The 23,529-nt window shown below is 35.4% G+C and overlaps 1 protein-coding gene across 4 annotated transcripts in view; it reads right to left on the bottom strand.

Annotated features, from left to right (window-relative positions):
* LOC100648107 (hemicentin-1) overlaps positions 1-23,529 on the bottom strand; it is a 425,495-nt gene that overhangs the window by 54,681 nt on the left and 347,285 nt on the right. For all 4 annotated transcript variants that reach the window (XR_007225675.1, XR_007225674.1, XM_020865413.2 and 1 more), the window contains exons 7-11: positions 19,452-19,602; positions 14,471-14,582; positions 8,762-8,940; positions 2,214-2,558; positions 1,596-1,862 (exon numbers count right to left, since the gene is read on the bottom strand). Coding sequence is in view for 2 of the 4 variants with exons in the window: in XM_020865413.2 (XP_020721072.1) it covers positions 1,596-1,862; positions 2,214-2,558; positions 8,762-8,940; positions 14,471-14,582; positions 19,452-19,602 (1,054 nt within the window). In the remaining 2 variants the exon portion in view is untranslated. The remainder of the gene's footprint in view (positions 1-1,595; positions 1,863-2,213; positions 2,559-8,761; positions 8,941-14,470; positions 14,583-19,451; positions 19,603-23,529) is intronic.

Below are 23,529 nucleotides of genomic sequence, written 5' to 3'. Positions count from 1 at the left end.
ATTATTTAAATGTGTAATCATTTCAATTCGTTAAATTAAATAAATGAGCTACGAGTTTGTACGTGATTTGTCTTGGAATTTCAAAAATGAGTCGACACATGGAGATGTTGAATTCAAGCGTGAATATTCGTCGAGCGATAGTTGTTGCGCCTTCTCCTCTGAAACGCACTGAAGCGTTATAATATTATTATTGTTTCTCTATTTTTATACGAAATACGAGTCGAATAAAGCTTCTATGACATCGGGGAAATATTATGCAAAAGTTGCTGGCAAACGTAACGTAGTGCATTTTGCCGCTTATGCGAATTAAGTACACAAAGAAATGAGAAACAAATAAAATAAGGAAAAATAGAAGAAACAAGACAAGTTTACACAGCTCTCAAGATACGAATCATTAATTTAGATACAGCACAGAAACTGTGGAAACACTTGTGCTCTTTCACGTTACGTAAGTTTATCTTTCTGTTGTACAAAAGTAACAAGTAATAAAGCGTTACGTTTCATTTACATACAGCTTAATACATTTTTCAGCATATATACATATAATGAATTTTGTGATTTAAGAAATGATATTTTTGTAATCTTTTTAAATATTGCGAGTTTATTGCATTTTTCTCTTGCTTTATTACACGAAGGTGCTTTTCAAAGGTGTGTTTATGGAACCGACGTAAGTTTCACAGAACGAACTTTTAAACAATTTCATTCAAAAAATAATTTTCCAATTGTTGAGCCATTTTTACGCGTAGAAGCTTCCGATTAAAAAGAATTTCGGTCGACAAACCAAACATTGAACACTAAGAAAGAGACGGAAAGGAATATCGTAGAACGAGGCAGAATGGTATTTTAAGTAGAAATGGTCGGCTTTATGTCAGGCATGTGCGTGTTGTAAGTGGTGTAACTATTCTTTTGGAAATACAAATTGTACCAGAATTTTTCGCGAAACAAATTATGATTCATATATACATAGTCATGTACCTTGTGCTTAGTGTACCATCAGCTATAAATTAATAGCGTGAAAAAATGTTGCAGTTTATAGAAAACGAAATCATTGATTTCTTTAACATCTCTAGTTACGAATCGACTCAATATTAATTCCAACACACGCGTGAAATTGAAAAGTGAATAAAAATAATTATATTCAATTGTCCGAGACACATATTTTTGTTAAACTTTAAAATATTTTAATAGATCGTACATAATCGAATCAAATTTTTAATTTACTTACAAATTTATACGTGTATATGAAATGAAAAATTTCACAAAAAGAATTGTATAAAATTTATTAGAAAATTAAACTCTTTTATTTTAATATAAAATACATTTTTACAAATTATAAATACCTTGGTAGATTAAACAGAATATCCTATATTTCTGAAATATCGAAGGAAAGAGGGGGGAAAAATATTATAAAATAGAATCTATTTAGTTTCATTCCCTTATTCCACCACATTTTCCAAATTCTGTAAAATTTAACGCCTCCTATCTCGGTCGGCCGTGCACGAATCTCGAACGCGAAATGAACGTCACGTGAAAGACGGACGACAGATTTATTCGACGGGGGATTAGAAAGTTTTTCGAGTAACTTTACAACTCACCAGACACGTCGATAAACGTGGTAGCCGGGTCGCCGTCGCCGGCTTCGTTGTAAGCCAGACAAGTAAAGTTCGCTTCGGTTTCCAAATTAACCGACTCGATGGTAAGGGTAGCGTTGTTTTCATCCGGAAGTCTATGAAGGCCTCGTAACCATTTGAAGCCAACTACCTTTGGCCGTCCTGGGTCCAGTACGAAGCACGTGATTGTCAATGGCCGTTTCTTTATTACCTGCTGGGGCTCGTACGAGATCGAAGCTGGCCCAGGTTTGTCTATCGACACGGCAAACAAGCAACTTGTTATTTATATCGGAAACTCCGACCAAACTTCTTCTTCGTTTTTCTTTCTTATTAGCCAGCGGATTTTTTGGTGTATTTATAGGAAAATTAAAAATGCACCTTATTAGTGATCAGAAAAAAAAGAAAATTGAAAATAGTTGACCTAAAGCAGCATTTTGTTCTTTCGCCAGGCAAATAAATCTTGGCGGTATAAAAAAGAAAAAAAGAAAGAAAGAAAAAGAAAAACAAATTCTCGCAAACAGGAATCCCAGTAGTTGGTTCACATGGGGAGCGAACGAGCAAATGGATCGGATCGAGGAATTAAAAATTAAAAGGGGGACTCACAATGGACCATGACAGGTGCACTCGGTGAAAGTGGTCCCCAGCCAGCGTCGTTTCTACCCTCGCAAGAGTAGTTCCCGTGAAAGGAACGTCCCACCGCTTCCAACAGCAGCTTGCTCGGATCGATATCGCAGAAAATTAAAGATTCCTCGGTGGTCGTGGTGGTTGCGCTGCTATTTCTCGTGCAATCCGGAAGTTCTTTCAGCAGGTCCCCGTCCAAGTACCATCGGACGGCGGTCAAGCTTGCTGGATTTCCAGTAACAACCTCGCAGGTCAGCGAGACGTTCTGCCGGTCTGCTTCGTTCACTGGCGTTTCCGGGTCCATTATCACCTTGACTACTGGCTTGTCTGCGAGCAAATGAGAGTCGGAACAGTGAAACGGTTGCTTATCATCCACTAGTACGTGGAAATACTGGTCGTTTTTTTTCTTTTCTATAATTTATTTTTAATATTACGCTCCTTTCTTTTCAGAAACATTGTATTCATATTTATTATTACCTGTTTTTCGGAATTTTCTGTTCCTCTTTCATGATACTAGCGTGTATTCATTCGATTCGTTTTTATTTTGTGTGAGAAATATGGAGGATATAGTAGTAGTAGGTAATATTATTCGAGAGATTACATGGAGGAGTATTCTGGTTTGAAAATAATTCTCATCTCATCTTTAGTAGTTATAAAGGTTAATAGAATTTTATAAAGTACTACGAAAACTGATCTTTTTATTATTTAAAGTAATTTGGTTAGCAGATTAGATTTTGTTACTGTAATTTGACTGTTCTCTTCTTAAGTATAATATTTTAGAGAGAAAAAATATGAAAAGGGGCATTGTAATGAAATTCATCCACGATGTTTATATCAACCCAAATACTATCCTGACATCTCCTCTCTTCTTAAGTTAAGTTAACTAATTTAATGTCCTACAGAGAACGTGACTGTCCAGCTGGATCATCCGTGTTAGAAGTAATACTTCGATCGAATAAACTTAATCAATATAGGTAAATAAATAAATAACGTAAGAGAGGAAACAAGAAGATTCATCTGTGAGTCTGGTGTGCCGAACGATCACAGAGAGCGAGAAAAAAAAGAAGAGGGAGCCGAAGGCTCATGTATTTTTTACGAGCTCGAGCATCGTATAAAGATTTACGTCCACGGCAAAACTATTCAAAATGAAGCGTATATATTATCCGGCATGGAACATACCGGAGAACGGGCCGTTTATGCTACATCCAGCCAAATAAACAGTAAAACGAGACAACCAGAGTTCAAAGAGCACCTGAAAGGAAACTTTCGTCGACGATCCAATCAGCAGATTGGCTGAAACAATTTTTCTTTTCCTTTTTTTATCTTCTTTCTTACCTTCGGCAAGGTAATCAAGATTTCAGCAAGTTCAAAACAAAAGAATCCGAAGAGAGGCAGCGTAGTCGGTGCTCGAAAGGAGCGAAGAGGAGAAGAAGATGGAGCGGAGAAAGGAAAAAGAAAAGCGTAGGAAAGAAAGGAAAGGGGATTCGGCCCCGACGAAACTAATTTTCCGTGTTCGAATTCACGGCCCGTTTCCATGGATTGTTTGTAGAAAATACAACACCCTCGAGCGGTATTAAGACTGCAATTAGAATTTCATTGTATCGCGGCCGAGTTTACGTTAACGTGACGTTAACTTCTCGGAAACGCGGAATGGCTGACCCAATAACCGGTACCCAACTGGAGGGTGTGGGAGAGCAGCTTATTTAATCCATGCTGATATATTTACGGCTCCCTCCGCGGCACAACGAATCGTATCGTTTCGGTGATCCGTGGATTTGCTTCAACCTTTTCTCTTTTTTTACTTAACTATCCCGCCTTTGTAGAATATCGCGGTGAGAATATCCGCCTATTTTCTTCTTATTTTATTCGAGGCACTTTTTTAAAACTCGGTTGGTGGAATATCGAATTCAAAAACTTGCGCAACCTTAATATAAAAGGGACGCTATTTATTTACGAGACAGATGGAGGTCGAGAAATTGGAATTGGTTTTTTTAAAACACGATAGATTTCTGTTTTAGTGCTGGTTTAATGTCACGCATGAGAATAAAACGGAGGCAAATCGCGAGTAACAAGGTTAATACGTTTCTCGCCAGACACATAGAAGAATATTTCTTTTACGATACAGTACAATTCATGCACCTTCGACGTAAAATTATTTGAAATAAGTTTCGAATTTGGAGATTTAGAAAGGGATAGAATTAGAGAAAATAATATAGTACAATAGAAGAAGTAGAAAGTAGTTGTAGGCGATCCACGTCAGATCTGCTAATTGGTGTATTGTTATTCGAAAGTTTGTCGTAAGAGTTGAAATTAATTAATTCGCATAATTACGATACTCGAAATTTCATATTATTATGAATAGAAATCAATGCAATTGAAATACCGCGTTACACAAGATCGTCGCGAACTTAGATTCAGTTAAACTTTTTCAGTTACAATTTTTGTATAACACGAGTTTGTCTATGAATTATAGTGTTTTTTATTCGCGTGAAAAATGTTGAAGTATTTTTACAACGTGCTCGCTTTCTTTAGATAGAAGTTTACTTGAAAGGAAATATTCAGTTCCCCTTCAAAAGAATATTTTCCACCATTTAGCTTTTTAAATGCAAGAAACCATGCGAGTTGCTATTTTCAGTTATTCAGTCTCATAGAAAATACACAAATAATAAAAGATTAAACCGCCTTCCATTCAACGCAATCGCTGATACTGACACACACACGTTGCGTCGTCTTAATTACCCAAGATTTAATTACTACACGTTCGGTAATAACCAAAGATGCAATTGTTATGTTTTTCTTATGGTACGTTTTATCAAGACGATTTAGACATACAGGCAAAATAGTAAGCAATGAGATTGAAACAAACATCGCTAGTTAAGCCATGCAACTTTTGAAACAGACAATTTCAATTTTTTAATAACTAACACGTGAAAATTTTTTTCTCCAACAATTGCCCCTTAAAATTCTTTCGAACAATTTAATGAAAAAAATAGAAAATGAAATGAATATTTTTATTGTTTCTGAGAAAATTTCTTATAATACTTTATTTGGATCGCTTTATATTCACATTTCAAAGTGAAAGGGTTAAAGTATGATACAAGATGGTAATCGTGTATTTTCTAATACTTCTCTTGCGCGTTTTAAATTTATATTTTGACGTTTTTCCCAAGTTGATCGTATTACGTTCAGCCGACAGAAATGTAGAGCTATAAGTATCACAATACATCAATTGTGCTACCACTAGTTTAGATAACTTGAATTATATGAACATTTTCTCGTGTGACTTTTGTCGAAACCGCTTCATCCTGCGGCTTTTAGATATTCCACGGTATCGGAACACTGGTCGAATTCGAAACTCTGCTGGAGCTATTCTATTTCCATGGTTTCTATTCCGAAAGGAAGTTTGCGTCCTGTGTATTTCGCTCCACAGCTTGATAGATGTTTAAAGTTGTTTCATTTTGTCGCTTTGTTCCCTTTTAATTGGTATGTAGTTTATTTTTCAGGACAAAAGTATAATTCAGTGATAAAACTTCTAAATAATGTAGTTACACGAAGTTTTCAACTTTCTTGATGGTAATTGTAGGAAAAAGAATGTTCTGTTGCGGCAGGAACAAGTAATCAAATTGAAATTTAATCTTTTGCCTTTTATTTCCTTAATTTTTAATGAATATCAATTATTTATTACTTATATTATTTTTAATCGTCAATGAATAATTTTTAAATATTAATACTGCGACGTTAAATTTCAATTACGATTAAATTTGTATTATATTAAAAATCTAATATTTTCATTTTAAAGAATTTATTAAATAAGTAAATATGAGTTATTCTTAAAAACAGACATTTTATGACACATTTGCATCTGGCAAAAGCTATAATGATACTTAAATCGTGCCTCCTGGCAATTGGATCAGTTTGATAAATGGAGCTGTCCACGATCTGGCATAAAGGAACCCGAAATTCTAAATGGCACACCGACGATACCTAAATCTTCTGATGGAAATTCGTTTTAAAAATTGTAGGCTGAGGGAGAATCAGCTCGTTTGATTCGGATCGAAATCATTCATTTTAATGGATTAACCTATCTACTTCACGCACACGTTCCTTTTCCACAGTCCTAATATCTGAAATTTCTACCATCCAAGACTCGGTTTAAGTTGATAGATGGTAATTATCCCTGAATATATTCGATTTCAAAATTCAATATGGCAAGCAGAGGTACGAGAATAAACACAAGAAAATTATTAAAAATTACGACGAAAACTATATTTTATTTGCGTAATATTCAAACGCGAGTCTTCGGTTTTGCTTTTAAACGTTACGTTTTTACGAAATTATTCAAGAATCCTGATAAATTATCCAGCGAATTAGTCGTTTCTTATATTTCTATATTAAATGATGTTAATTCATAAATCCGCAATTCATAAATATTTTCAGCTATAAGAAAGCGATAAAATACAACAAAATATAAAGCAACAGTAATAAAAATATACGACAAAAGCGATTTTATCTTTTCCAATGATTTATGAATCGAGCTAGTTACAATAACAAGGACAGAACCGATTTGATTTTCATAATGCGGTAGGCCATAAAAACGCTAGCTATCAGATTTTTGTGGAATCCTATTTCAACAAACATTGCGTCTAAAGTTAGCAATTCTGCAGTGACTTACGAATTAGCCGTGAATCTATTCCAGACCAGACGAAATCTCCATTGGCTTTCGATAACGAGAATAAAACGATTTGATAAAACTTACAAACGTAAGTGTGCTTCTATTGAATTCTCGGAATTTCATAATTGTAACGACCGAAGATAGAATCGATCGGTTTTTGATAACGAAATTAGTCATAAAACGATTAACGCCCGTGCCGATTTGACGATTCGGTGAACCATGTAATTGCTGGGCCATCGGCTAATTAAGATACCCGCTTCATTATTCATAGCGCGCACGGTTCGATTTTCATTTATCTGGTTAAATAAGTGACGATAACTACTGGCCTGTCAGTTTCTGCAATTAACTTCATATTTTCAAGTATCTCGCCTGATATTCAAAAACTTTGGCTTTAACCGATCGACACGTTGTAAAATCGTGGTAATACATATAGATACGCGACGATAATGTCAAACAAATAGCATTGGGCTGCGTCGCGTTCGACTATCCTTTTTACTCGCGTTGATTTACACTCGACGAATAAATAATTGCCGAACGATTTATCGTTGGTTCGAGTTGGCCGGCCAGCCAGAAGGAAATTAGTCCTTGTAATGAAGATAAGTGCAAAATGCATGGCCATGCCGAGAACGACAAAATGGCCGGACAAATCGATACCAGACCAGGATATTTCTTTCTCTCCACACGTTTCTTTTCTTCGTTATCGTTCACGTATTTTTTTTTTTTTTTTTTTTTAGAAAATCGAAAAAATTATTTGGCGACAAATGATCTTTCATTGGATTCACGGTCGTTGGATTTATTTGCGATACGGTCTGGCAGATTCGGAAGATTTATAGAATAATAGGAACACAAGGTTTACGCGATATTGACGAAACATCTGTTACTTTTAGAACTCGAATATTTCAGTTAATCCTTTCGACGATACGATGTTTCTTAGGCTACATAAAAATTTCTTTTTTTATAAATTAATCACAATTTTTCATCTCCTTGCAAAGAAAATAGATAAAGAATTCTCCGAAGATAAACATATTTATCGAAGATATGGTTTGTATAAAATTAATCGGATAGTGTACTTTTCAGAAAACTGTAGATCCTGTTGATCTTCCCTGTCTTCTTTGAAACTGTAATTAGGTAAGTTATCATACGTAATTACATCAATTATCACGTCAACAGAATTGTGTTGGCGGTTCCGCTATGAAATTATAAAACCTTAATAAACGTTTTTGTGTTTCACGATCGGGCAGTGTGGCGTGAAGAAAAAGTTTACAAATAGAAAGCTGGACAGATTATGTTCGGAAATAAAAATGCAGGCATTACGTATGTCCTGGCATTGGTTTTAAGCGGCGTTCCAGAGAATTTATGGACGCATAAATATCGTTTACCGGAATAAAACGCGATAAATTGTCGTAATGTGAAACGGAACGGAACTGTTTCTCCGTGTATCTTTTCTTCCCATCGATGATATCGATTTTATTTTCTCCTGGACCTATCCTATTTTTCTCTGGATTATTAAAAACAGATATTTCAATAGGGATTTGATCTTACGTATGAATATGCACGGAATTTGTGCGGTTAAAAATTTGCAGATCTGGCGGCGCGATGATTTGAAAATTTATCAAATTGATATTTTCTAAATAACTTGTCGATAGATATTATTCTTTAGATTTAATCGCTAGATTCAACTAGAATCCAGCACACGATAAATATTTATTAAACACGACATAGTACCACGCCAGAAAAATTTACTTACAATTCTCAATGAAAATTGATTGTAAAATTCATCCAAATAAAAAAAAAAAAAAAAAAAGAAACCGTCTATCATTCAGTGAAAATAGTATTCGTTGATTTTCACGATACTTACATAGAACCGAGACCTGTACGATGTCCTCTGACGTTGATGAACCAATGTTATTTTCTAGTACACATTTGTAAGAGCCCATGTCACTGGGGGTCGCATTTTTCACGGTAAGGGCCGTTTGTTCCGTGATACCACCCTCGTAGTGGTCGTCGGTTAGAACCAGTTCCTTATCGTCTCGATACCTGAACAAGTGAATAAAACACGTTCTGTAAAGAAAGATACGTAAAAAGAAGGGAAAGGAAAGTAATTCTTTCTGCGATTGGTTTTATATAAAATTTATAGTGTTTCTCCTTGCGCGCTATTTTATATCATCTACTTATTATTTTTCTGCGCTCTTAAATTCCTTAAAATGAAAAACGAATGATTAAAAAGAACGTTCACCGTTTCTAACGTAAATACAACAATTTTATTGAAAATTCTATGCGTTTTCCGATAATCATTGGAACCGAAAACGCAAATAAAACAAAATTAAACATGAAAAAACGAATAAATTCGGAACAAATCTAAATTGGATCCTACAGCGACCAGAAATCAACCAACCGAAACGAGAGTCTCAGCAAATCAGATTTTCAATATTTTCGAAACATTACAACTACGGCAGAACCAGTTTGCAATGCGAAAAACATCACCCACGATGAAATCTGGGATGGTCTGCATTTCGAACGAACGCCAGTTTACAGTTACCGGAAAGTGTTAAACACGTGTTCCCTTTTATCCTATTCCACCGTGTATGCAACAGTTACGCTACGATTTTTTAATATCCAACATGTCGGTACGTTCGCAAGTAATACACGATGAAAATTTCTCATAAAAATCGCTTTACAATCGTCACGAAAATAATCCTCTCCTTTTTTGTCTCTTTTTTATCGTACCAGCAATTCGTACGCTGTTAACGAGCAATTTTTACCAGCGAAACCGTATCGTAGCCTGTCTCAATGATAACCTGGTATCCATGATCGATGTCGAGCATAAAGTAGCCATCGAACAGATGACTCTTAATCAACGCTCATCGTTCTCTCGTAATTATCGTGTTTTCGGTAGTAATCGCGTTTCATGTATTTTTATTGCGCCACACGGTAGCAATTTCTTACCGGAATATTTCTCTCGTATAGCCGACACCTGGAATTGAAACTCTCTCCTTCCTCTCTTTCTCTCTGTCTCTGTCTCGTGAACTCGTGCGCGTGCACACGCGCCATTACATGCATCAGCGTGAAATATGGTTTTTAGGTTGCGCCCACAGAAAAATATAATAAATCATCCCGATAAATTCGCGCCTTTTTATTTTGACGTTTCGAATGCCGCTGTCGAGCCTGCTACGCTGGATACTTTAAATCCTTCCAGTTCCGATACCTTCAGTGTGGCACACTATGCGTTATCGAACACGAAACGCGAAGCTCGAGTTTCTAAATATTTGATAGTCTGCGGAATTTTAGCGTATGTATATACGCCAGTAGCTGTTTTCCAGGAGAATCAATATGATTGCTTTTTATACATTGACGGTGTATTTAATTTTTTACAATGTGTGGTCGTGCAAATTTTTCGGTAACCTTTTCTGCTGTATCTACGAAAAATATTGGTAAAATATTGGTCGAAGTTGAGAGACTGTCGAACATTGATTATGAAATTTCCTTGAATGCAACTTTAACTATACGCAGTTGATTTTTTCGAGGACCAACCAATCTTTTCAATTTACTTCGTCATATATACTGGCGAACAGAATGAAGTTTATAAATTCAGAAGCATAAAAGGACAATATAATTTTTCAAAATGGATTCATATTAATTTAATGAGAGCAACGAATAAATATGATATATAGATGTATGTTACCAATATGGTAAAAAGAGTCTTTCGTACAGAAGGTATACAAATTCGCAGTGTATCAATCTTAAACTTTCTTTTATTCGCCACTATAAAATCACCCTGTACCCCATAACAAGCACCATGAATTACGGGCACTGTATCTACAGAACATTTCCTCCAAGTTTTCTTAAGTCCTCTTAGCAGGAAATTGCACGGTATCGAGGCATTAATTGCTTGGCAATAACTTGGAAGATCGATGTGCCGTGGCGTTGCAAAAAATTTGCAATTCAGAATATTCATTTTCGATTCGCTAATTAACGCTCTGTGAGAAAATTGATCAGCACGATGGTCGTTCTCGAGGTGTTGGAAAACTACCATCGACCCGGGCAAAGTCTCCGTCGTTTTGTGCATTAACCCTTTGAAATCCAATATCGGTAGGTATACACGGTCGATAAACGGTTGTACGAGTTCGCCGCTTCGAGTTCGGTAAAAGAATTTCACCACAGTACGCGAACCGAGTAACAATCGTGGCTCAAATGTTTATTTCAAGATCTTAATCCCTTTCTTTCCTATTGATAGTTTTTCAAAAGGATTCTATGTCTTATACCTTTCGTAAAATTGTTATTCGAAATGCCACGAAAGAGAAGATTATTATTAGTTCGTCGTCCTGCAATATTTGGCGAAATATAAGAATTATTAAAAGATTATGATAGTTTTTATAACTTTATTGTTGGTAAAATTTATTTCGAACGTGTTTTGTCGATTAGTGAGGCTTGTGAAAGATTACTATAATCACAGATACCTTCAGATATCTCCAAGTTATTTATTTTTGTATTTATTAGTTAAATTTAAGGTGTAAGGGTTTCTCGTAATAAACAATTTCACTCGAGAAATAAATCATTCCTTTTCTTGATTTTTAATAATAAATTTATATAGTAAGAGATACAGATTTATGCGACGAAATGTTTCCCATTAGAAATATAAACGACTGGAGATGTTAATAAATCAATTTGAAATATTATTTCGTCACCAGCAAATTTCTATTTCATATTATATCTTACTTTATTATAGTCTGTTATTTGAGCTATATTAAAAAAAAATTCCATAAATTTGAAAGTAAATTGAAAAATTTATAAGATGTAGAATATTAATCAATTTAGCTTCCGACAAATTCATTCATCAATCTTATATTAAACAACGAGACAAAACAGTGAATAATTACGACAAAATTATAAGAATCCTATAAAAAGCTGTATCATCATCTGGGCCATCTCGCACGATAATTTACCAACTAATCCCATAAAATATTATTTGTTTTATTATCAAAATTATTACTTCCGCAGCAAAGTATTTCTTACTAATGGTAACTTGTGACTCGTGATTTCTACAATCTCGCGGATAATATAACATTTTTTTTCAAATTCAGTTGAGCAAAAGGACCTTAATTTCATTAACAACACCAATTACCGTAACGATAGGCAAACGAAATGATACAGCGAAGAAACCAGAAAGTAAAGTTTCGCGACAAAGTACTCAAATAGCCCATACTAATCATATTTTTATGCAAACTAGATTTTACCCCTTTATTCGAACCCGAAGACAGAATTTTTGCCCGCGTCTAGATACTTCGATCATCTGTGTAGCATATCCACAGTATACCTTTCAAGGCAAAGCTTAAAACCGCGCCCATAAAACGGCTCTTGGCTGCTCTCTATAATATTACATTAAGTCGATAAAGAATCTGTATCGTCGCGGGCCAAGTTCAATCCAATCTTCGCCGTCCAAGGATTAACTTCCAGTTACTTCCGTCCTCTTTTATAACACAGTTAGCCGTGGTTGGGCGAAACGCTATAAACCCGCGCGAGCCGTCAATAAACTCTACAGAGCAGTTTTGTAGAGAAAACCGAGAACGCTGGATTCTCATGGAAGAAGAGAATGCTGCTCGATCGAGGTGCCTCTTAACGCTTCTTAGGATAACGCGTTTAACCATCGTTTAATGCGTTCCGTGGAACGCCATTATTGGCGACCGATGAGCAGAATATAGAACGATGGTGTTTTGGTGTTTCGTACGAAGGGAGGAAAGAACGAGCTTTTGATGAGCGGCAAGGGTTTCTGTGATAAAGGAAAAAGCAGAGACGGCGCGTTATAAGAGAGAAATTATACGATAAGCAAGAGATATATGTAAAAGGAAGTATAAGTAGACAGGTAGCGGAAGTAGGTATCGATAAAGCCTAATGTCTCTTTGATCAATAATATTCTGCTGGCGTTAAGTACGTGTTGAATCGAACTGAGAATCGGACGTGTACGAATTATACCGCGAAATTGTTTTATGAGAAAGGGAAATAGGATTTTGTTGGAAGAGGAAAAATTGCGGTATCTTTGATTAAATTTGTTTCAATTTTGTCTTAGTTTGATTTAATTGAGAAACCAAAGAAATTAGTTAAACTGGAATATTGAAAAATGGAGGCAAAACAAATATAGAGAAATTTCATTGATATCGGTAGTATTCAGTGCAACGATATTTAATCAAAGATAAAGGTATTTAATGTTTATAGATAAAAGGGGAAAGGAATAATTACGAAAAAAAAGAAGGAAATTGTTCTGTTACAACGAATCGATGTATCGCATATTTGCGTGGAACTGATGTACTCTTGAACATATTGAGAATATTTGTGATAGCTTTTAAAAAGAAACGTACGGGTCAGAGTTAAAAAGTATTACTTTTTGGGATACTTTCGCGATTTATGTTTGACGTTTCATAGGTAGATTTTTTCTATGCTCGAATATATCTGTAGTTTTATCATTTCCTCTTATACAGGCTTTCTGTGGCAAAGTAACAACTAAATGTTCGTTAAACTATTTTTCAAACTTTGACTGTGAACAACTAATTAACAAGTAAATAACACGCGAACAGAAAAGATGAAAATAAAAGCTTTATTTTTTATAGGCAGGAACAATGAATTATAAAAAGTTAACAAAAGACAGTAGAGCAATAAAAAAATTTCAATATACTTCCGAGCCAATTACTCTATTCACGGCAAGAGTTACAGCGTAATTCAATACACGTTCAACGTCAAACAATTTACCTTACTTTTAACAACAGCATTCTATCATAATTTCTTGCTAAATTGCCTGTCCGCAATTTTCTCTCTCCTTTTTTTTCGGCGATTTATTTATCTATTTCCTTTTTCTACAAAGAACGCTAGATCGATCTTGTGAAAAGGTACTATAAAACGACTAAACTTCCCCGTGGTAGTTCGGAAGTAGGAAGCTTGATAAACGAGCAAAATCGTTCACGAGAAAGAGAGAACGTGTCAACATCTGCAGAATGAAAAACATAGATTTACGTGATTCAGAGAAGCACGTGGTAAAGACAGGCAACATAAATTTCTGATTTTCTTCCTCTTTCCTCCCCCTATTTTTATTCAATTTACGTTTCACCGCGTTTTATCAATTTCTATTACGACTACGATAGTACACCATAAACCTCGTACAAGGCTATATACAGGCTATACAGGCTACAAGTTGATTCGAGCGAAATAACGCGCGTTCAAACTAATTCGTGCGCTAAACGCCGGATTAAGAGCAATAAATGTATTCCTCTTTTCTTTTTAATACCTCCGGCATTGGTAAATTCAATGGATTATACACACTCGCGTATATAAATGCGAGCAATCTATTATTTGAAAGTATCGAGATTTCTTTTGAACTTCATATATCGTCTTTATAGAGCACTCGAAATATCGACGTCGTTGTTTTGGACGTTTTTAGGGACATAACTAAAATTAGAGGTTAATCGTTAATACTTAATAGGCATTAGTTATTAATTGTTAATGGTAGATTTAATAGAAGAAGCATTAATATTTGTAGCAGATGTCAAGGAATGTTAAAAATGAATTCCGATATATTTACCATGCTGTTTTTAACAGAGTGGCCGGGTTCGCTTCGTAGTCGCAGAATACTATAAAATCTTCGGTTTCGTTCACAGTGATGTTCTCTGGTTTAATTCTTACTATAGGTGGATCTGCAACAGACAAATTATTCTTTATGTTAAACGCGTGCATATGCTAATTTATAAAATAAATATGGAGAAGAGCCAACTAACATTTTCACTGATAATGTTCGTATCTTATTTTTGAGTAGTCGTGGCTGTTTCGTTCACTTGTATCGTGCCGTTCTTTAATCAGAACACGGAGATAATTCAATTAAAAGCGTCCCTGTGAAAATGTGGAAACTCTCGTCACGAAGATGAAAGAGCGGCGTTGAGAGGATCTTATCTCGCCAAGGTTTTATGCCGAAGCACGTGTTCACGTAAAAAGAGGAAACTGAAAAATATGACGTCACAGAACACGTAGCCAAATTGAAGGATATATAGCTGCAAAGGGAAAGGCGTGAATCGCGAAATTTACTATCCCGTTTATAACGGGTGGAACGAGAATATAATGATTCGATCGATTTTACACGCGTCCATTGCATTTTCGAGGAAACATCAAAGTAGAAATATATTTTCGAGAAGAGAAGAGAATTTAGTCGAAAGTATCGAATTAATGCGAACAAAAGATCCAAAATTTCTCTGAGGTCTAAAATATCTAAAAAAAATTCAAGAATAATCTCGTAAAACATGTTAACAAACAAACTGGTAAAAGATCTACAATTGCAAAATTTATAAAATAAAATTAAATACTTTGAAGGTTAAAGCGAAAGAAAAATATCATAGAAAACTTGCAATAATTTGAAAAAATTTTAAAAAACAATATCTGCGCTAAACACTTTTTACTCTTCTCGGTAAATAGGTATCATAAATCCTCGAAATTTCCAACTCTTACTCTCATAGCACCTGCATGGTATTAAAATAACGCACTTTAGGAATGTACGGACACAAAGGTTATCGCAGAGTTGATATCGTGCAGACTGTAGAATTGGGAAATCCACGCGTCCGCCATCCGAGAATACGTAGCCGCGAGGCGTCTGGAATTAAAATAACGCGTGTGCCCGGAGAGAAGTCCTAGGAAGCGGAAGGTGCAGCCTCGTCCGCGTTCCGAGATATGTTTAAACGCGACGGCACAAAATGCCCGGCATAAAACAAAACCCCCGTAAGTACGTAGTCGCGAAAGTGGCCTGTCTAAGGGGGAAGAGAAGCTGGAAACGCGCCAGGTCCGCGCGAGTTTCACGTTTCCAATCCGTGGATAGTTTTCCTGCTGGCTACGAAAACGAAACTTTCCCCTTTCCACCTATTCCGCCAGACCTAAATGGAAACACCAACCAGACGCGAGGCTATCCGTCTTGTCCTTCTCGTGTCGTTATGACGGAATCTTTTCGTCGTCTGGCTCGTGTAATCGAGAGATGCTAAACGTTAGTCCGCTAGATGAAAGCATCGTTCGAATAATTATTAGGTTTCATATATGAACAGGATTAATCCTTTTACAGCGTAATAAAATGCCAGAGAACAGGGAATGAACGATTCAGAAAATAATTATTTCCTTATCTGGAAGCTTTTTTGCATTTCTGGTATGACAAATAAAACAATATATACGACTCGTTGACAAGTATTAGGAAAGTTACGAACCTGAAGAATCATTAGGAAACTATCAAATGTTTCGAGAACTATTATTTCGGATTTTATATCGGACTCACGTATCGAATCTCGCTTAGTTAGCTATAACAAAAATCAATTCTCTTCTTGTCTATATCCGTTTTAAAGATAAAGGATAAAGAAGTTGATCTGTAAATAGAGAGAGAGGTAGTAGAAAAGGAGGTAGATGCTTTTATAACCATATGTTAAACTCGATAGGGAAACAAATTTACTAGGCTTATGAAACGTTTTAATATACATATAAAAACATGTAAAAGCTTCGTAGAGAAGTTTCAAGCGCAACGCTAGTTCGTTTTGCTTTTTCCTTTGTGAAATTACGAGACCGCCAGTCGAATGAGCATCGAACGATCTAATTCGATTTAATTGAATCTACGATTATACCCTTTGTGCGAGAGCGAAAAAGCAAATTGGAGATGGTGCGATAAAACAGGAATATATACATGTACAACCGTGACCTGCGAAGTGTAACTTAATTTCAGGCCGACTATATTGGACGTTGATCAAACACCGCGAAAAAGTCTACTTCAGCCGCCATTTCCACCCCCGGAAGAACGGGGGATCATTCTGTGCCTTTATTCCTGCGGATCGGTACAGTTAAATTACAGGCGATTCTTTACGATCCTTTTTGCGAACTAACTGTTCTCCGACCGGTAAAATTTTGTCCTAATCGTGCTTTCGGCGTTTAGTACCTTTCCAGAGACAAACGTACGAGAATAGTAATTTTATCGATGGGTTCGGATGACAATGGGCACGAGGACTGTTTCGACGAGAAACGCGTACGATAGCGATTCTTTCTTTTTCTCTTTCTCAGTTTGCCTGATCTCTTGATCATCTCAATTCAGTTTAATTTCGTTTTAGCTTTTTAACTGACAGACTAATATCAGGCTATGAATTCTTACGCATTTATGCGAAATTTTGAAGATGCAAGGATACATAGAACGCGTGTGTTATGTAAAACTATTGTAAATATCTATTGTAGGATACTACTCGTTTTAATTTTTAGTAGATAAAATAAAATTTTATTGAAGCTCTATTTTTGTTTATTTTCGTTCCGGAAAATATGAACTCGTGTAAAAGCCCACACTCGTCACTGTTCTGTAACAACATATACTTATTTCATTATGTTTTTTTTTATGTATTTTACATCTTACTTTTTATATTACACTGTAAACGTACGATGAAAATTAATTTTCATATTGACTTTTGGGTCTCATTGGGTGTTTAATTATTGTTTATTCATATTTTTGGAGATCAATCAATGTTAAGAATGTTTACTGGATTCAACTGAATTTTTATAATTTTTATAATAAATTTCAGTTACTACGAGCCCTCAAATTCATTGTTTTGTATTTTTGCTACGCTTAGTAGACGTAGGATTCTGGAAACTATGCAAAATTGTTTTGCAGCGGCTACCTTTCCATCCCAGAAATAACGTTTGTTTGTTCAACAACAACAATCCTCTCCTTGGTCTTCCAACTTACTTTTTAGTTGTTTTAATATACACCACAGTTCTACAACTACGTAAGGTTATTTACCACGTTGTATTTCCATTCTAAAATTAACATTCCCTTGCTCAACATTTCTCGAACTTTATTCTCTAGTCGTTTTAATATCATATATGCTCCTCGTCTGTACGTAAAATTACTGCATCTGCATTTTAAAAATGATCTTTGTCTTTTTCCTATTATCCTTAACAACGTTAAATCCAATGTTACTGATTATATTAAACATCTTTTTCAAAATTATTATCGAAAGAGTGTTTATGAGATAATTGTATATGTAACTTTTTTCCTTATAATAAATTTATTGGATAAATATTTCAATAATTTTATAACACGTAGAATAATATTGTTCAAAATCGTTCCACGTCACGATAGTTTTGTTAGATAATTCTATACATAATTTCGAAATGAAGAACTTTACGTAGAGCAATATTTTTGACGTTATCCTGTGCTGAAATAATTTTAGTCGATAAATTTTACTAATAATATGCAACTTGAATATGCAAGTTAAAAAATCTCTTCCAATTCCTTTCCAAACAAAATATTCCAATTTTTTCAACTACGTAATTTCTATTATCGAGCATAGCTGGAAGCCATTTCTCCTTGTTCCAAAAGCGCGACGATTCCGGATATAAATACTCGTCCGCGACATGGTGCAAATATCATAAATTCTGGACAAAAGGGAAGATGCATCGTTATCTTGCTCGCAGCTCGTTACTGCAATTTAATTGCGTTCAAAAGGGCGGGGAGCGGGTGAGATTAAACAGCAGGGGAATATTTCGCGACCGAAGACACATTTAGCTTTCTTGCGCAAGGCTTTCTTAACAGCTTGATGAGTCATAAAAATATTGAAATCAAATTTTATTTTGAAAAACTACGCGATCTTATTTATTACTTTTTCTCAAACGGTTATTTGTCATGCAACGATTAATATCTTTCTTCGGCGATCTATTATGGAAATGTTCCTTTATCAAGAATATTTCATCTGTCTTTTTTTCGTGACAAACGGTGGCTATTTTAAGGCGAAAAAGAACCGAAAATAGGGAAACAAGGTTATTAGATTTTAAATATATCGCAGCCCCTTGACTCCAGGTAAGAGGTTCAGAGCTACGTATAATTCGATCATTCCTGTATTCGTTTATTATAATTACATATATCCGGTTTTAATAGTGCACTACGCGTGACCCATATTTTTCCGCTTTAGCCGTTAAAAGACTTAAACGTTTATTGCAATCTATAATCGCCTTTTAATGGCCACTAGCGTGCGTTAACTATTTGTGATTTCATTACTAATGGGGGTGACAGAGTGTCCACCGTTAAGTAATCTCTATCCCTGTTCACAGGCTTGCAATTTAACACGCGTAATTCACACCCATTTGGATATATATACAGGATTTAGACGTATAAACGAGGACACCCTAAAACGAGAATGCGCGTTGAAACGTTCAAAAGGTAAAATAAGAAACAAATTAACGAAAGATTATATCGCAAACGATCTTAAGACGTTTCAAGTATTAAAAGTCTCAATTTTCTTCGTGTTCTCAAGAAACACGTAAAAACTTATAGAACACGCGTTAAAAAAAAAGAGAACTTTACACTTTTATACGGTGGCGTATCGCATTCCTTTTATAAATACTTAAACTGTTTCCTCCTTTGAAAGACTCAATAGAGAAAGGCGAAGCATAAAAATCGTCGGACGAGCACTTTATGCGTCCACGACGAGGCAACCAAAAGGGGAAGGAGAGTTCGTTATGGCGGTAAGCAGGGACGGATACGTCAAGAATTATGGTTCACTTACATAAAACTTCGATGGTTATCGATTCTATCATCGGTTTCATGTCTTCAGAACGTGTAACTGAGTTCTCAGCGTAACACTTGAACGTTCTTCCGTTGTCGTACACGGACGCCGTAAAAGCCAGAGAACTTGTGGTCTGCAGCGTGCCATCCTTCTGCGAACATAGAACGCGAACAAGATATATTAAGTCGTCGATAGCATCATCTGTTAACGGAAAAGCTGTCGACAGAGAACATATCACTGGATGTTATGCCGTAACTTGCAACTTTACTTTCACTATTCAACAAGATCTTTCGCTAGCCGTAGTGAACAATGCGTCGATCGATTCTTCGAGCCACATTGCCGATACACGTGCGGAAAATCGTATGAAAGAAATGCGACACGATAGGAAATCTATGGGAATAAAATTAAAGCCGTACTCGTTGCTGCACCATCGTACTGATGCAACACAATTTAATTTCACTGATTTCTCGTTGTCTTTGTATACCTATGCGTCGACGTACAATGCACAGATAATCGGATTGTTCATCATTCGATTGAAAATATAAACAGATTTCATGGGAGAATCTTTATGCTACTTTTTCTTTTCGAAAGTATTTGCTTTGATATTCTTGAAACGATAGAAAATATACTTCATCTTAAAAATACTTACTATATACGTAGAAGTAAAATAGAAAATTTGTTTTGTAGAGTATTCACGATCTGATAATCGTAAACGTAATTATTGAGATATGTATAATTTTATGTGCTAGACTCGATTAGCTGCGTAGTAGTGATACATGCACGTGAATATGAGTGTGTCGAGGTATGTGTGTGTGCGCGGCGTCTCGAAAACAAAGTAAATGTAAACTGTTCAGTCAATTAACAGTCTGGTATGAAAGAAGGCGAGACAATGAAAGAGCTGAGACGCGTGCAAATGTGCATCGATGAATATCCTTGAAATTGTTTATCAAATAAATATATAACTATTTTAATATAAATTCTAAGTGTAAACTTAGCGTTCCTATACCATTATTTCGGCAATTAAGATCCAAAATTATCAACATTAACAAAATATCGTCAATTTCTAACCAGCAGGAAGGATATTTATTAAATTTCAAATAAATGCCAAAGAATCGATTCTTTCAACCGAAATATGTTGCTCTAAATCAATTTCAGTCACCAGGATCTTAAATATAACCAATTTAATAACCTTCGGCTATTAAAAAATTCAATAATAATATAACTTCGGTTCTCTCTCCTCATTTTTTTACGAACAAGGAAAAACCCGAAAGAAAAGAGGATTAATACCACGTTTATACCTATACCGCCCCACGAATTCATCAGCTTATAAAATTCCACGATCTATCGTAGAACGACAACGTTATTGAATTTTTCTTCCTGGCATCGTCGTTTAATTTAAATAGTGACATCCCCTGCGAGCGCTGAGCAAGGACAACGTCATTGAAAATCCTGCGACCATTTCCCCCGAACGTATTTTTCAGTGTGTTGTTCACGAGTCATCGTGTACATGTGTTCGTTCCTCCGCGAAACGGAACCGTAATAACGAGAAAAATGGCAGAAAGTAAAAATAAGAAAAAGACCTGTCCTCCACGATTGCAGTGTGACGTTCGCAAAATTTCTCTTTGATATTTTGCGCTGGTAATTATTTCGCGAACAATCGTGTTTGCTGTTCCAAGGGAATCGTGAAAACGATGAATATTGGATTTAGTAGAGACTTTTTGCGATAATCCTATATAAATTTTGATACAGTGTCTTTTGCGGGAATAACGAAATCGATAGATTGTTATTGGAAATGTTTGTTTTGCTTGTTTCTGCAAGATTCGATAAATGTCTCGTAACGAGTTCATTCTCAGATAAATGATAATTTTTAATCGATCGTAAGGTGTATTGTATAAATATTGCGGAAATTAAAATTATCATAAAATAAAAATCAGGAAATATTCAAGTTTAAAATAATCGGCCACTAGAAATTGATAAATTTAAATATATCATCATATTAGTATATAAAATCACTTTATAAAAATTGTTTCCATTTTCTAAGATAAAATTATTTATAACAGAAAATAGTTTATAACAAATCAACTATAATTTTTAACTCGTTCATTTTTATTCATTCTGCAAACTCTTGAACTCTCTTTTGATAAATTAATTTTCCATTGTTAGACTCATTTTGAGAGCATTAAAAGTATACTAATGGTCATTGATTCACCTTATGTACGAGTATTTATCCTAACCGATCGTAATGGAAGGCAGACCGAGCGACCAAGTCTTATCGTTTCTTTGATAACATGTCGGTACGCTGATGTCGTGGAAACGCAAGAACACAAAATAATGAAAACAAAACATGGTGAACTGATACGGATGTTGTTACCTCGTAGAATCAATAATGCAAGTCTTCAAGTGGGTGGCGCCGTGATGTAGGTGCAGGCGCGGTCTAATTCAATTACCAGTTACAGTTAATTAAAACTTACTCCTAGTTTACAACAACGATCAAGAATCTCCCGTTGCAACTGTAACGCTCGTTATAAAGAAGCTTTTTGCTCTTGTTTCTTGAATTCTGACGATTTTTTTAAACGCCAACAGCATCTTAAAAGGTTTCCTCTTTTTAACAGAAGAACTGTTGCCTAAATTACTTAAAGAAGAATATTTCCGAGTCTGGCAACCGATTAATTACGCGAGCAAAATAAAAACAAGGGATAAGTAACTAAAATAACAATAACGGCTTTGTATAGAACGAATAAAGCAGAAATATTTAAATAGTCAAACTTTAACAAATATGAAATTCTTTAAAATTGTTAACTCAGTATATGGAAGCAGAAAAAGATCTGCTATTTTATCGACGTGAAAAGAACGTTTTACTTTTCAACTTGGCAACTAGAAAGAACATAAACACGATCTGTATAATGGTTTATCACGTTTTAATTCATGACACGATCTGTCACGTATCTTTCGAACTCATGAATCGCCGAAACTAACATTTCGTATTTCGAATCCATCATTTCTTTTCATAACATCAACGAAACTGTATCTCGATGAACCAACGGGGCCATTTGGTTGCCGATATTCGATGAATGTTCCAGAGAATATAATTAAAAATGTAAAATCTGGATAAAAAAAAAAGTTATATTACTCGCAATATTATAGAAAGCTCTGTACTTCCCATTTTTATATATATATATTATTCTATATTATGTTGCTTCTGCGCAATTTTGCACTTTCAAACTTCCTATAAGTGGATATAAATTAATTATAATATTTTCGATTTCGAAATTTGCATTACCGAAACGCGAAGCAAAATCATTACGTGAAGGTTGAGAAGGAGAAATACCTGCTACTTCTCCGCTGTTCAACGCGTTTATATTCACTGTAAGTTCGAGAAGACGAATTGCTCGCACCTTCTGTTCCATAAATTCGGATAGGTCGAAGACGGGAAGAAGGACGAAACGGATCGAAGCTGTCCAAGCGGATCCGCTTAATCTCGCATACACGTCGCGGCTCGTTTGCATCGGCGAGCATTTGCGGCATGTAATTGCTCGGCCCTATGTAAATTCTGTCTGTTGCCACGTATACCGCCGCCGTGCGACTCGATCGTTACGTCACCGGTGCCATAATCAGCTACTCCGTAAACGATGCTAATTATGATACCACGACGCGACGCGTACGTGGCTACACACGAAACGATGACCGTTAAATATCTAAATCTATATAATTGCGATAACGTAATTCCTAGTTCTCTATTGGGTCAACGATTAACACTCGTTGGTTTTCAGTTCGAGCTAGATCATCTTCATCGTGCGAATGAAACATAGAAATAAAGTAGCCTTCAAATTCCAACTAAAAATAGCTTACAAATAAATTCCAAATTACAAAAGTTCAACAACAATTTGAATCTTATCGTTCTCCTCGGACCGACACGACCCGAAATGAAAATCGTATTTGCCAATTGATGTTATTAAAATATAAATGGTTCGATGTATTTCGATTTTACTGCTTTTCGTGTGCTTCGTATTTTTCGCAAAGAAAGTATTTGAAAATTTGGAAAGAAATTTGGAAGCGGGAATCAATGGGATTACATTTA

Source organism: Bombus terrestris, chromosome 11, assembly GCF_910591885.1.
Source record: "Bombus terrestris chromosome 11, iyBomTerr1.2, whole genome shotgun sequence".
Classification (NCBI taxonomy): domain Eukaryota; kingdom Metazoa; phylum Arthropoda; class Insecta; order Hymenoptera; family Apidae; genus Bombus; species Bombus terrestris.
This window is presented reverse-complemented; position numbering and strand designations above follow the sequence as displayed.